This window comes from Dromaius novaehollandiae, chromosome 1 (assembly GCF_036370855.1).
Source record: "Dromaius novaehollandiae isolate bDroNov1 chromosome 1, bDroNov1.hap1, whole genome shotgun sequence".
NCBI lineage: Eukaryota > Metazoa > Chordata > Aves > Casuariiformes > Dromaiidae > Dromaius > Dromaius novaehollandiae.
This window is the reverse complement of record NC_088098.1, coordinates 59,275,665-59,291,835: the sequence shown is the minus strand read 5'-3', so window position 1 is coordinate 59,291,835 and position 16,171 is coordinate 59,275,665. Positions and strand designations below refer to the sequence as shown.

At 40.7% G+C, this 16,171-nt stretch overlaps 1 protein-coding gene across 2 annotated transcripts in view; it reads left to right on the top strand.

The window, feature by feature from the left end:
* TBXAS1 (thromboxane A synthase 1) overlaps window positions 1–16,171 on the top strand; it is a 244,347-nt gene that overhangs the window by 151,032 nt on the left and 77,144 nt on the right. For both annotated transcript variants that reach the window (XM_026119805.2, XM_064513928.1), the window contains 3 exons: window positions 314–402; window positions 2,689–2,837; window positions 4,607–4,737. In XM_026119805.2, the coding sequence (XP_025975590.1) occupies window positions 314–402; window positions 2,689–2,837; window positions 4,607–4,737 (369 nt within the window). The remainder of the gene's footprint in view (window positions 1–313; window positions 403–2,688; window positions 2,838–4,606; window positions 4,738–16,171) is intronic.

The following is a 16,171-nucleotide window of genomic DNA, read 5'->3' as shown; positions in this document are numbered from 1 at the left end:
TGCTTGGTATCTTTCTGTGAGAGGAGCCATAAGCAGGCAAGAACCAAAGGTCAACTAAGCAGTTGGGTGTCTTGCATTTAGTCTGTGCAGTAGCCTACTGGAGAACTGGCATCCCTGTAATGAAACACGAGAGCTAAGCTGCTTGAGCTTGTTTGTTTTTAGCAGACAGGTCCAACCTTTCATCTTACCTGCATGAAGGTGCCTGACTGCACCTACAGAAGATCTTGAGAGCTCTGTGCCATTTACTATATAGAACTAGTTTAGAAGAATTGATTTTTAACATTTTAACAATACAATGTGTGTTCTTTTCTAGATGACACCACTAATAAACGAGGCCTGTGATGTCCTCCTGAGTAACTTGAAAGTCTATGCAGATTCTGGCAAAGCTTTTGATATCCAGAGGTATGTTTAACATACTAGAAATTAGTAGCAGATTAAAAAAAAGTCAGTAGCAGCAGTTATTCTAAATATACACTTACTTTATAAAAGGAGTTTTTCTCTCCTTTGCTTTTGTAAGTGGAGATCATAGTTTAATAGAGGATATATCTGATAGATGCCTTTTCTTCCTGGGGGTAGCCATTGCATGCTTGAAAAGTAATTTTGGGAAAGCATCTAATGTATTTTGAGCTGTTGTTTAATGAAGTATTAACAGCTGGAAGCAGAAAGGAAAGCAGCATTGTTCCATGTCCGGTCTGCTCTCTACATTCTGCCAATAACGTACAAATATAGGAATTGATCTAGTATCAAATCCCTCTAGTCCATCACCCTCTTGCTTTTTATATGAGTTTTTAGAGCACTTAATCATTCTTACCACATTCCTCATAACCCGCTCTAATGGCACACTTGCCTTTTGTGAAACGATGAGATTGGTACTCCAGATGAGGATGCACCATTGGTTTATAAAATGGCACTTTAATATTTTCCATACTAGCCTTTCTCCCATTTGTTATGCATTTAATATCCTGTTATCTTTTTTGTTGCTCTTTCAGCAGAGGTCTTCACTGAGCTGATCGCCCTACTGTCTAATCCCTTCTCTGAGCAGATGCGCTTTTAGGATCTTGTAAGATGCATGAATAGTTCAGGTGTATTCTTTCTAATAGGCATTAGTTTAAATATACTTAATTTGATACATTGGTTAGGGCCCTCTGAAGTTCCTCATTTTCCCCAAACTGGAGTCACCCAAGTAATTTTGTTTCATCTAAAGAAATAGGTGTTTATCCACAGTTAAGGTACCTTCCTCTGAGTCTAGTGCTCTGATGAAAATTGGCCTTTTGAATCCTTCTGGGTTTTTGCCTTTTTTCCTTTTGTCCTTTTTCTCTGGAGAAAAGACTTTCTCTCTTGGAAAAGACTTTTTGAAAGTCTAAATAAATGACATTGACCATCTCATAATATGATCTTCCAGTTGTTTTATCATGCTGCCATTTCAGCCAGTTTGACACACACAAATTTGATGCTGACTGCACTGCGGTTTCCCAGAATTGCCCTGGGAGTTATTTTTTGGACATAGATACTCTGACTGCAATGCCTAGTCTTCTTGTCTGGTTGTCTTTAGCCATTACGTGTTTTTCCATCAACTCAAAATTTAGTGTTTAAATTTTTTCAAAACTCTTGGAGGTAAATGATTGAGTGCTTATAAAATTATCATTTATTGCAGTGCTCCATCTTTTAGCATGTCCGTCTCCAATAATACCTTTTTTTTGTGTAAGAGCTGAAAACTCAAAGCAGTTTTTTACTTTTGCAGTGTTGTCCATATCTTACAGGTCTGTTTTGGTGGTCATCAGAATGACAGTGGCTCAAGGATGACTGAGAAATGCTGCTTCACAATATATGGGCCTGAGTCCTGTCATTCTCTCATGCTAACTCAGGTTAAAGCACCAGAGAATTTGATATTAGCCTTTCATAAAGAGGCATGGAAAAACAGTCCAATGACTGCCTTGACCACAGATCAGAAGAACCAAATTTCAAAGATATTTCACATTCTCAATCCATTATCGCAAAACTAAATATAGCTGATAATGCTTAGTAGAAAGAAAAAGCACGAGGTGACTGGACAGATGGTCAGATACATGGGAAGAGATTCCGTCACTTTGGAAGTTTCTAAGTCACGATCTACAGATCATTTGTAGTTCCTAAAGCATTTGCTGCTTATTTGCAAGATACGGATTTCAAATGGCGTCAGTTCCTCTTGTTTCTGACCAGGATTTAACATTATGAAGAAGCTATCAAGTACACTAAGCCTCTTCCTAATAGGCAATTTTATGTAAACAGGTCCTGTCAATGAAAATTTGGACTGGAGATGTGGAGCTGTGGTTTCTGCAGTTTTAAATGAGAGGGGAATGATCAGTTAATTCAGATGTGTACTAAGAAAATGCTTATGAATCTCTGACCTGTTGCATTTGATTTCTAGATGATGAATTTCTTTTTTTTTAATAATTTTCAGTAGAATTCTTGAGCTATTTGAAAATATGTTCACCTCAACTGCAGAAGGAGAAGAGGTGTTTATTATCAAGCACCATCACTTATCAGAACAGTGGAAACGCCTGTTGTTGGCAACACTCAAATCTAAAAGTAAAAAAAAAATAAAAATCAGAAACCAAAGTTAACATTGTTATGTGGTGGCCATAGAAGCAGGATATTCATGAATATGCAAGTTATAGTTAATGAGTTATCATTCTTAACTCAATGCAGGTGTTACAAGTGCTTTACCTTGGATGTTGTTGGTAGTGTGGCTTTTGGTACTCAAGTGGACTCTCAGAAGAATCCTGATGATCCCTTTGTTAAGAATTGCAGAACGTTCTTTGAAATGTCTTTGTTTAAGCCTCTCCTAATTCTAATCCGTAAGTACAGTCCGCCTTTGCTGCTTATTCATAGTAGCTTTCTAAAAGTCATTCTCAAGTTGAAAAACATCCTGAAGCAGGAGCAGGAAGGTGTATTGCAGACTTTATTTCCGAGGTATCTAGAATGTAACCAACAGGCCAGACATACCCTCTGGATTTCCATGATAAGCTCTGCAGCTTCTGTCATCTTTAATGCAATTTCCTTCAGAAACTGAGTCCCAGGAGGCAATGCTCCAACTTGAGCTGGGTGGAAGGTTTTTGGGACCTGTAGTCTCTGTGGACTATAGACTTCTGTATTAAAACTGAGTAACTGCAATCTGATCCATGTTTTGTAAATTAAGTACAGCCGTCGGGAGCCTGAGTGCAAACGCTTTGTGCCCTTGGTTTACTTGGTAGAGATAGAAATCCCACCCACAAACAAAAGAGGGCTAATAACCGGAAGAGAGGTAGAGGAGCATAAGCAGACAGCATAAGCCCTCCACATTCTTTTTTAAATAGCAGCAGCAGTTGCCCGGCTGATGTGTTAAAGGATGAGGATGGTAAGTGCCAGCACCGGCTGTCAGTAAGAGAATGCATTTATTTTGAGGTGGAGTGAGAGGCAATGCGAGAATGGGATACACAGCCATGTAGTTCTAGGTCGTGGATCCCACTCCAGTCACTCCTAAGGCTTTGTGCTGGTGAGGGCCTTGTTAATGCGAGGGCAATTAGGAATTGTGGCTGGGGAAGCCGCAGCATAATCAGAGTTGAGGTGCTTTTACCTTGGTGCTATCTAGACCAGCTCACAGTAGTGTCAGGTGGTGCAGTGGCAAAGTTCCTGTGCCCATCTGAGCCTGCTGGTGCTGCAGATTGCACCTGTGCTAGCAGCACACAAACTGTTTCCTTCTGGAGCGGTGTATCCAAAATGTCTTGGGGTTAGTGTCTAACCTGATTGCAAAGTGAGATTTGTCACTAATTTCTGAAATTTCCTTTTCATGTGAGTAGATCAAGTCCTTCCTTAAAGAAAGATTCTATAGGGTTCAGGGTTGGGTTGCCTGAAAGTGGTTGATTCCATTCTGCTGATACATTACATGGCCTGAATTTCAACACCACGTTGCCCTGTTGGCAGCACAGGGGTCTTCTGATGCCTAACTGATTCGTTAGTCTTAAGCTGTTTATGAGTTACCTATGGGTTTATTAAGACGCAAGGCTTCACTCAGGTTTTTAGTTCCTGACTGTAAATGCCATGTATTGGCAACCAACCCTGTGGTAATATGCCACCTCAAGAGGCTTTTCTTTGGTCTGTTTAGAGAAGCAAAGTAAAATAGTAAATCAATATCCTCATATTGAAGAGCTGTAAACAGGAATCAGATGACCGTTACCAGTTTTGTGGATCAATGCCATAACCTGCTAGGCTAGGTCAAGATTTTCTTCTCCGCTTCTGTATGTAATTATTTGACTAGGCAGGGAAAAAATTATCCCACTTGCTGTGGTGGCTCTGTGGCATCAAAATAGTAAACTGGAAATCTTTACCACTGTGGTAGGATTGCAGATCAGGGCAAAGCTTGGAAGACATCGGTCCTGCTGGGAAGTCCTAGCCAAAATGAAAATTTCTGAAAGAAAATCCTTTACCAGCCCATATGGGAGGGAGAAAAAGGGATAGAAAGAGGAAGAAAATAGGTTTAATAACAATAATGCATCCCTCTTGACAAGTATTATATTAGTGAAAGGAGGAGGATATTATATGCTTTTACACCTTGCTTCAATGTTTTCTTCTTTAAAATCTCTTATAGTTTCTTTCCCATTCATAATGATCCCATTGCTCCGGATTTTGCCAAACAAGAAACAAAAGGAACTGAATGGATTTTTCATCCAAATCATAAAGAAAGCAATTATCTTCAGAGACCGGCAAGATGCAGCTGAGGTAAGGCCATTTCTGTGATAAACAGAAGGATAAGCAAATGTTTTGAGGAAAAACTGGAAGTGGCATGAGCCTCAGTTGAAAAAGCAAAATCAGTCTGTTTGAACATCCAAAGCAATTTAGGTTTTATTCCTTTTACCTCTATGTACCATCAACCATGCTTGGTGTTGATGCGGAACCGTTAACATATTACAAGAAAGACTGCTTTTCTTTGTATTTCTGTTCAAATAAAGATGCATTAAACGTCACATTTCATGACTTTCCAACCCAGTTTCTAGACCCAGAAGGAAGAATTCATCTTGTAGAATTTTCTTCTCTTGAAATTAGGTGTATTGTCTACATAAGTTTTCGTTAACAGCAAGGGAGAGGGGAGCCCCCATAGAGTGGTTTGTCCCAGTCATTAATTAGGAGCTCTTAGGTTTTATGTAGTCCTATGACAATTAGTATTACTTTTGAAAATGGAAAGAGAGAACCTGAATCTCTGGTTAAGAACAGCCACCTGGTATTGAGATGGCTAAAGATAAAAGAAGTAAATTCTATCCAAAGTGCACAATACAATAGGTACATATTATTAGCAAATCAGGGGCTGTTGCCCATTTTTTCTCCTTCATTTAGAGATAAGGCAGTTCTGATCTGTTGTTTTGTTTTAGTTGTTGCTGTTCTGTGAAATCTCTGAGGATACAGGCATTTTTATAAAGGTGTCTCTATTTTTGGTATGTGATGTAAAAATACATCCTGTGATGCAAAAAGCTCTTCAGGCCTCCTTGTGCTTTTGGACCATTTTTTGCTGCACGCTGCACATACTAACCCTAAAAATAAGTTAACCACTTAATTAGAGATATGTAGCCAAAAACAAGAAATACCAAGTCGAATTTCATTTTAAAGGTTACTGAGACTTGTTTTGCCGATCATTTGACATGAAATATGCCATAATATGCACATTAAGCAGCTATTAATATTGAAATATAGGAGATGTTTCTTACCACTTTGAGATGAACAGCCATTCTGATGGTGTAACAACAGAGGTGAAAATGGATCCTCCCAACAACTTTTTCTCACAGCTTAGCCCCACAGCTGTCACCTTTTCAGGAAGAAAACAGATCTTAGTTTACCCTACAGTATATCTAGGGCACATTTAAAAAACAAATTGATTTTTAAAAATAGTGCTCCTCTTTTTTGCATGTTTTACTCTTTTTTCTTTGACACTCTCTCTGCAGTTCAATCTCACTTCTGTATTTGTTGCACTTTATCTCTCCATCATTTCTGTCTTCCTTCCAACCCGTCTTTATGTGGCTTTGCTACTAGCTTTTAGATCTTCTTCTTCCTTCTTTACATCTAGCCATTTATAAGCATGGCTGATTGGCTACATGCAATTCGTGAATCAGAAACATGGTTCCTGGCCCAGGCTGAGTGCTGAAAAATTATTTGCTGACAGAGACAGTGTATCTAAGTTGCTTGCAGACACCTCATTTCTAGTGCACAGATCCAGTGCGAACTTTTAATTGCATCCTGATGTGATTGTATATATGGAGAGGTTTGATTCAAGATTTATGCTGAATGGGTCTGCATTAAAAGTGTATTTGCTGTGCGTATTAGTTTTAAAAGAATAAAAGGATCAGTAAAACAATCTAATGTGAATTAATGGTAGTTATGCAATATATTTGTATGGCAGTAGCACTAAGGGCATCAGTCATGGGCTAAATCTTTTACTATACTAGAGGGGCCCTCCCTCAAGCTGCAGTCCAGCATAAAGGATGTATGGTTGGGGAAAACACAAAGAAAAGTGTGATTGTGCTGATAGGAGTGATAGGCAGCGTTCCCTGTCTCCAGCTTTGAGCAGGTGACGGAGCAGAGATTTCGGATTGTGTTGGAACGATGTTGGGAGGTGCTCAAAGAGATAACCAGGAGCAGGAGCTCCCCAGTGTCAGGGCAGTGTGGAGGAAAGTACAAGGTCCGTGTTTGCCTATCACTGTACGCACAGGTCATGGCTGGCTGCAGTCCCACCTGCTCCTGGACTTTTGCCTAGGTTGCAAAATTGTCACGTGGGAACTGTTTTCAAATACAGGGAGTTAGACACTTAGGACCAGATTTCTAAGGGCGTATTAAGTCCCTTTGCAGTTTAGTGTCATTAGCAAGGCTTTCAAAAGTGACTGGAAAGTGTTGAGCTTCCATTTTTATCTCCACGCTGCCTGTCTCATTAGCCACTCTTAGAATTTTAACTTTTTTTTATGGTGGTGGCAAACAAGTTTTGTTAAAAGTTTAGATAACTTACTAATTTGCCAGAAATGAAGAAAATTATCTGTGAAATGGATCAAAATGCAGCTTCTGTCCAATTTAATGCAGAACTGTAATCCATAGAGATGGAACATCCTGGATAGGCTTGCAGTTGAAGGAAAATGGTGTCCTGTGTCCTAGGTCTAATATGATGAAATGTATCCACTGAAGTCAGTGGGAGCTTTGGTACTGAATTTTAGTGAGGCCAAGATATAACCAGTGGCTACTGGATCTTTCTGCTAGTAATGGGAGCTGTAAACAAGCTCCTACGGCCTCCCTTAGATTGCCACATTCCCAGATGTTATGCATCTTTTACTCTCCACCGATGTTATCACCGTTAAAAATGTTTTGCTTTTTCTGGGAGGAAAAAAAAGAAAAAAGCATTTGGAACAAACTGTAAAACAGCGAAAATCCCCATGAAAGTGATTCAGCTGAAGCTCATCTTCCGCTCATCTGCAGCTAACATGCACAAAGAATAAAGAAAGGCCAAAAAAATAAAGTGACAAGCAAAGTCAGCCTGTTATCATCCCTGTTATATCAGTAAATGAAACAATGCTTCTGAATGCCTAAAGATAATCCCACGGGCAGATAGTAATTTTACAGCCAGGTTTAGATCTAATAATACGCTTGCAGCTTATATGAGATCTGTGATGTCACTTTCTCTCATCCTGGCGGTTAGTGCTGCAGATGTCATTTTAATTATGTATTATCTTTCTGTGGTCAGTCAAATAATTTCAGTCCTGGATAGTCTACTCATTTGGCTTATGTACAAAAACATTTAGTGACTGTACTTTAGGAATTTTAATATGTTACATTTATTCATGCATTTGAATTCTTGTAAAGTGCTTTTCCCAGTATTTACAGAAAAGCAAAGTCTCCCCAGCTCAGAAGAAATAGCACAAATTTAATGCACCACTTAACCCCTACTTTGAAGACTTCAGTTGGTTTGAGGTGTTCAAATACCTTATCCCGATTATCTGCCCAGGCTTAAATCTTTCCCTTAAGGGCAAAATGTTTCCTGAAACAGAGCAGACTGTTTATTTTGGTACATGATAGTTTGATAGATTTTCATTTAATAATCTGATATGCAAATCATTATTCATGTAACAGTTTGTCTGTCAAGCTATAGTTCTTGGGTATACTTGGGATGCTTACAAATCTGTTTTAAATGGATGGTCTCTAGATGTAGTCTTTCATGTTGCTCAAAGTTGAGACTGCTTTTTAAAATTATGTGGGATAAAATGGAGTCCCCTTGGCCTAAGAAAGGCCAGAATCTCATTCATAATGGGTAGTAATAACAACAATCAGGATGTAACATTTTAAGGATATTGCAATACAGTAAATAATTTTTGAATGTCATGATAAATACGTCAGAAAGGTTTTCAAAACGTATGCCCTTTAATAATGAGAATTGGAGAGTTCTTAGGGGCAACGAATTCTTCTGGCATCTCCTGATTTTTCCAGTCACACTGTCTGCTATAAATGCATAATTCAAGGTCATCGATCCGTGCCAGGGAGGTAGTGACCTGGTGATGTTCTTGAATGATGATCAGCTGTTTCTTGGTGGTCCCAAGCCAATTTGAAATGCAAGGGTGACAAATCCTAGAGAACTATCACCAGAACTATATTCACTGGCATCTCAGTTGCCAGTTGTGTCAATGTGGCTAATGACCTGGAGACTCAAGACTCCTGGATGCTTTTGTTGCAACTCCAGAGCAGGCAGAAGGCAGAGTGGGAGAAGAGTGGGGAGAGTGCACTGCTAACTACGCTGCCCCTGTGCCACATGGTGCAAAGCCGCGAGGAGGCTGCGTGGTGCTGCATGGTGATGCTGATGATGGCACAGCCTCCTCCAAATTGATACGGCTCTGGGACACTTCTGTGCTACCTCTAGCCCTCTAGGGAATGTCCTCTGGCCAGCAATTGCTGGTGAAGAAGTGCAATCCATCCATGTTTCCCCACTTTCCAGCCTCATCCTCATTCCTGACAGATCCCTTCGCTGGTGCCTGGTAGGTGCCATAATTGGCACTGCTGTTCCCGTGCTGCCCACAAGCACAGGCAGGCATGAGGAATTCATAGGGGGTGGAGATCCAGCAGTTTTCCATCACCAGCTATGGGCATAGCAGGAAGAACATAAAAAGAGCTAGTGGGGCTGGAAACAGAATTTCAAGGAAATCTGAAACTATTTAAATGCTTGCAAAGGGGAGATAACTGCCCTTTCCCTGCCAGATGGGAATGGTAACATGCTATAAGGAAGTGATATCTTTTAATATCTTTCTGGGAAATGATGGCCTGGTTACAGCCTTAGTCTCGGGAACACTGATTCCCAGGGAGCAATGTGCAGTGAGCTCCCCTAAATGGTTTACCTAAGGGAAAGAGGGACACACATGTGTGTACCTGCATTCTGGAGGATAAGGGGCAATCTGAAAACCTAATTACTGTGGCAGTCTGTTCTTTTCTCTTCTGACCCTACCAGTTCCCTGGAGTTTTTCTTTTTCATGAACTAATGAACTATTTTATTCAAGAGCTGCTTGAAATGAGTTGAGCAGAGGTAATCCTTCTGAAAAAGTCTGATCCTCTCCTTGTCAAGGGAAAACTATACAATTACTAAGAAAACTTAGTTAAAAATTTGCTAAATACTGTGTACATTCCAGGAGCTATGTGTGTGTTTGAACTGTGGAAAATGCAGTACAGATGTTAAAAAGTAAATATTTTTCTAAGGAAACAGCAGATGGGAGGATTAGACACCTTCTAGTGTGCAGTTTTCTTGCCTTTGTAGAAATCTAAGCACAACTTGTTTATATTTGAAAGATGATGGTGTCCATTTAAGGATACACACTGCATGGCAGCATTAAATAATCCATTTTTATTGATTAATAAAGTCACTAAAACAAAGGATCATCCTGATCCTTTTTTTTTTTCTAAGACTGTAGGAGGAATGTGGTGATTCAGTTCCACTAGGTTGTTCTCATGAACTGATGATGTCAGTATCCACTGTCTTTGTGTTGAAGAAATATGAAATGGACTTTCAGAAGAGGTAAATGTGTGTCTTAAAGATATAGAGGGAATTTGTGCTAAATCTGGGATTGGAACCTAAATATCAAACCTGTGCAAGTGTATTGTTTCTCTGGAAAATGTTGAAAATCTTTTACACATTAAACGGTTCTAAGAGGATAAAAAGTGGCACAATGTTAAAAGGAGTTCTAGTTATTCAGATCCTTTTAAAATCCAGCTGCTACTACTTGCTTGTAAAATTCTGTTCCGTCCTTACCTAATTGTAAGAAAAAAATTCTTTTTCAGGGATGGTGAGGGGGAAAAATGTAATGAATTTTGTAGTTTGCCTCAGATTTCTTAAGTGGGCATCTAAACAGCAAACCCTCAAAACCTCAGGGAGAGATGAGCTTAAAATCCCTGTCACTTTTGGTCACTGGTTGAAATTTCTCGCTCAGTCTGCTGTTATCCTTCCAAAGTTTAATTACTGGCCAACGAAATGTGATCTTTCGGTTTCAGGCCTTGGTTAAAGTGTCTGGGTGAGGTGCTTTCATCATGAAACGCAGTCTTGCAGTCTCTCTTCTCAGGAGAGATCAAGGCTAGAATAAGTAAGGAACGCAGTGACTTTCTCGCTTCCCCGAGGCGTGTTCACGGGGAAGCAGGAAGAGTTTTGCGTTGCCACTGCGTCTGTCCCAGATCCCCAGCCCAGCACACCTGTCAGTTCAACACTTTATGAGCGTTGCAGTTGGAAGAAGATAGCAAATTGCTGCCGGGTCACCTGCTGCCAGCAAGTGCATACGAGATCTGCTTGCTATTGCTCACCCTTTGCTCCTGCTGTGCCATTTCTGCTGCCTCACTTGTTATGGTACTCTACAGACCCTGGGCAAGGAACAGGTAGATGGTATAATGTGTATGTTATTATCTGCCGCAGTCCAGCAAGCCCTGTAGGCAGAACCATAGCAAAATAATCTGACATCTGGGACACTTTCCCCAATATCTCCATGTCTCCACACTCCCTTTTTCTCTTTTCTAGCTACTGCTGTGTATCTTCAGTTCTTCTTCAGGATGCAAAAGGAGCAATGTCCATATCTGATATCTCCATGTCCCACCTCAGCTACTGTCTGGGCTTGGGACCATCATTATGCGCCTGAGCAATCTCAGTGACTTCTTGGAGCACTGCTCACATGCTTCAAACATAGACTCACACGCAAAAACATAAACGTAAAAAGGACTGATGTAAATTTGAAGGCCCAGGGTGTTCATACTGACTAGGGTGGTGAAGTTTTGGGCTATCCAATTGCCATGAATGATCTTGCAGAAAGTACTGAGAAAACATGAATATCTATGCAGAGGAAGCTAATCTCACTTTTTAAGAGATGCGTGGCACTCAGTGAAACTGGAGTTACTCCAGAGGGCTTTTAAAAAGATGGCATCTTTACCCCTTCCTGGGCAGAAGGAGGGAGGTTCAGATGCACCCCATTGCAGCATTAATCCACAGGAAGTCATTAGGCAATCAGAGTGCCTCCAGGGTTGTGGGGAGGAAGGACTTAAACACTTCTGTCAATAGATTTTGCAAGCATTTTCCTCCCGTTTTCACCAGCCAGTGCTGGAAGTGTACGTGGACATTTGGCTTCTCCAGTATATGAGAAACATCTTTTAATTGAGAAGGGTTTTCAGTGTTGAAAAAAAGGCTTTTTCATCCAGAGTAAAATAAATAAATCTACATGCTCAATTGCTGACAATGTCAAAGGCTTTAGTGACTTTTTTGTAATTGTGTTTATGCAGTACAGTTGGTCACTTTAAAAATATTGTTTATCAAAAATGCAAGCTGAAAGGTAACTTTAGGGCTTTCTTTATTAGTGTTCTCAATAAAATTTCTCTGAAAAACTGTAGGATAAAAGAATTAAATGCCAAACTTGTCTTTTTCAATGAAGCTGTCCTGTCTTTGTGGGGTAGAGCAAAGGTCCTCCTTTTGGCCAGCTCTGCCTACATCTCCTCGTAGGTGTTGATTGTTGTGGTTGTACTGTCTTTTTCCTAGTCTTAATATTGGAGGGTAGGGCTTGGTCACAGCTCTGGTTTTTGTGTGTCCATAAAAATGAAAAGACCAAGAGCTCATTGTGCTTGAAGGTGGAATCCAGCAACTGTTGGTCTGTGTCATTAAGCTTTGTGGTGGCTTGCCAGTGCAGGCAAAAGAGGGAGGAAGAAGAAGCCGAAAAGAAGGTGGTTGTTCTTTATGAAGTCCTGTGTCTCTTGCTTCTCATCTGCAGACTACCCTTGGCTGCCCCCTCATGAATTTCTCTTTCACCTTCCCAGGCTTCCCAGAGTCCCCATGCAAGGGAACTCTGTGCTTGTTATCCAGAGTTCAAACGTTGAAAATCCTGTTTATGCCCGTGGTAATTCCCTGTAGGCAATAACGTCAGTGCTGGCCACTTGTCCCAGCCTGATCCTGTGCTAGTAATGAGTATTCGCAGCATGCATTTCAATGTCTGATTAAATCTTTCTGAAAGGCCATCTGTTTGAGGAGGATGTGGCATAGGGTTTTATACTTTTTATACCTAGTTCTCAATACTGCTGTTTCATGACCTTAGACATAAAGTTTTTTCCCTGATTAGTTAGTATCTCTCCTGATACTGCAATCAGAGAAAATAATTGGATCAAGGCTGTTGCAACCTGTTGGTTCACTGTATGTGTTTAGGAAAGTGTTCCTGGGTATTGAGTTATGAAAGTGTCACATACCTGATATGGCTTCCCTATGTCCATGACCGAGAAAAAGGTACATCTTTTCTGGGGAGGGAATAAAGCATCTCCAGCTGACTTTTATTTCTAGCACTTGGGGCAGAATCTGAAGTAGTCATATGTCTGTTGATGCATGCCAAGTCAGTAAATAATCTGGCCCTTCTGTTGTATGTTTTCACCTATACGCAATATCCAGCCCAAGCAATGGTCCAACATTCTTCCAGAGTCATTTTCCTATAGGCTTAGAAGCAATGTTTCCTTTTGTGATTCCTTCAGCATAAAGGAAATCTTCTCCAACATATCTTTTCCTATTTTCTGTCTTTTGCTGTCCTTTATGGTACAGTATCAGTACTCATCCCTTTGGCTGAAAGGAAGATTTCTCATTCTGAATATGTCTGCATTCCTTTCAGCTCTCTTTTCTCTTCTAACTTCTCTTCCTCGGAGGTCCTCATCTCTCTTCTATTACCCCCTGGGTTTGTTCCTCCCAAGTTTCTCAGAACATCCTGCTTTAAGTCATCAAAGGCCATTCCTTCTTCCTTCTTAGTCTGTGATCTGGTCTTCATCCAGACTGTGGGTTTTTCAAACAGCAAACACAGGAAATTTTGTCATAAAGCAAAATCATCTGGAGATCAGTTGCCTGCATAGCAGGGTGATGACCTTTGATGCCAAGGTGGGATGTAGCCTCTAATCTTCATTTATATAACTTTTTTTTTTTTTTTTAGTTTACTCTTGATCTAAGTCTCTAAGGGATCTGTTGAGTAGGGACTGGGAGTTTTGTGTGTGTAATAGTGTATGTGCTTTACATTGCCATTCAGAGCAATAGCATATTTGGGTACTTTGCCTCTACAGACAGACTTCTTTCTGACATAAGTAGCAATAGAAAGTAGCATATAAATTCTTAATTTAAAAAAAAATCAGATTTATTCACCAAACTGAAATAACAGAGCTTTCCGTTTCTCTGTTGATTTTACTATTTGCAGTTTTGTCTTTCTTATTTCATGTTTTTTTCTTTATCTATTATTAGTTCACCTTCCTTCATCCCTGACTTGGTCTTAGAACCATGAGGGGAGCTACAGCACCCGTGGTATTACTGGGTTTATCTTCAAATTTGTCTCTGTTAGTGTCTCTGTGTCTTTATTTGCTTATAGTAACCTCTCTCAGCCAGGCGTGCTGCTTTATTTTTGCAATACAGCATGACCTTTTCTGAAGCAATTATGAAAAAGCTGTTGCATGATATTTCATTCTGGTTCAACCATCTTGGTCATTTGCTGGAATGTTTTGATCTCTGGAGGTTTCTTTCCTTGATCTATCTCAACTGTTGGTATCTACTTTACACTCCTTTTATGTTTCTCCCTTTTCTTTTCTGTCTAGTTACCTTAGCAGATCCATACTTCTACTATGAAAGACTTCAACAGCCCAGCCTGCCAACAAGCAAACCATTTATGTGGTCAGTGTTTTGATGCCAAGTGCATGAAGTTGCTTTTCTTTTGGTTCTGGTGGCAAGCTACTCTGATCATCTCAGTGCATGGAGATGACCGACTTTGTTTGCTGGGGCAATTCTCTTGCTACCATGCCCTGACTGCTGTGAGGGCCACCTCTCCTTCGCCCAGGAGCAAGCAGGGCTGTAAGCCCTTGGAAGGCCCCAGCCCTGCACAATCATGCCTGGGTTTTGAGGATAATTTGACATTAGAGTCACTTGTTATGGGATATGACAGATTCCCTGTTCCTGGAAGCCTTAAGGAGAGGCTTTCAAAAAAGTGCCCTCAAAGCCAGGCAGCTGCTGCGAGGCAGGAATCTCTGCGGGGCATTGCTCAGCTTCTGATGTACTCCTGATCTGCTTGAATGACGGTGGCATTGCTCTTCTTCCCCAAAAATGTGCCTAGAAATTCGGGATCTGCAACAGCAACCTTGCCCTGTCTTCATACCCTGTGATCATGCGGGGCAGCAGTGAATCTGTGCTGGCCTCCGCTTTCTTCGAAGTAACTACCCTTCAACGTTTTTTCCTCCCTCTAGGATAATCAAGAGATATCTAAAATCAAGAGAGACAGAGACTAGAGGGGAGCTGAGTGCCTCCTTTCTCGCTTCCGCTGAAATATACACTTTTTAATAATGTACTCTCAATTAAAAACGTACCAATTAAAATGGGCTTTTTAGCAGGTCTCTTGGGAGAGGGAGCCATAATTCACATTAAAATGTAAAGCTTCAGAAGCAGGGAGAGCTAGGTGCATTGCAAGTGCCCAAATATTCCGTGATTTTAATTACAATGGAAACTTGATAAATTGCTTTGTGCCACAATCCATTATTAACAGCTTAATGAATATCACTGCTGCCTGTTTTAAACTGCTCCACAGTGAAAATTGTTGTCAGTATTTCAGTTGCAAACTCTGATTTTTACAGTGTATGTAACTTGGCCCTTTAGAAAGGGGAAGAGGGTGAAAAGTCTGCAGCTTGGCTTTGGGTCTGGCAAAGTTCTGCTGGCGGCAGCACACAGAGAGGGAAAGGAGGAAAAACGTAGCTTTTGTGTTTCACCAGTCCTGGAGCTGGCTGGGGGTTCAATCTGCTCCTGGCCCAGTTTAGAGCAATGCCACAGCTGCTTTACGCTGTGACAAGGTTTGGGCGCGCAAAGGGCCCTTACGGCAGCTGGAGGGGTCACCAGAACATGGGGCTGCACTTGCGTGCTCTCTTTCTCTGCACAATATCCATTATGCTGGAGGACTCTTTGGGGTGTCTGCTTAGCAGTGAAGGGAAGCCACAGCCTCACAGCTCCTGATCAAGCATACTGATGAGCTTGCTTTGAAGTGAGCAAAGCGCGTGTCAGTTCAAATTTTCTGTTTTTCAGCTAACAAAAGCTGATTTGAGGTATGGAATTTGGCAAGTCCTTTTGGAGCCCTGAAATGCAAACAGTGATTGTGCTGAACTTAGATTAGGGCCAAAACATTTATCTTTTTCTGAACACAGTTGTTTCTATGGCACTAATTGTGCTAATGTTAGGAAGATCCATGAGATACCTATTTATATGTTACATATTTTATGTTATATATATTATGTAGTATGTATATGATATACATTCATAGTAGATGGATGCCTTTTTTCCACCTTTCCAAAGCAACTTAATGTTTCGAGGAGCAATGTTATTATCAGGAATGTTCTTATTTTTGATGCTATGGGCATGTATAGTGGGTTTATAGTTGTGCTGGCTCTTAACAGCATCCCGCTGAAGTGCTAAGCAGGAGGGATTTAAACAGTCATGGTCTGGCTTCTGAGAGAGAGGGAGAGTTATTAGATATTGTGGATATTCTGTTTTCACTTGTTTGAGTGGTCTGACCTGAGGGTCATGACTGCCAAAGTGGGGTAACTGGCAGATTACAGCAAGATCTTAGGGAGATGAAAGTTAGGTCTCAGGACTCAGAACTGCTCCTCTGATTAGGAGAAATCACAA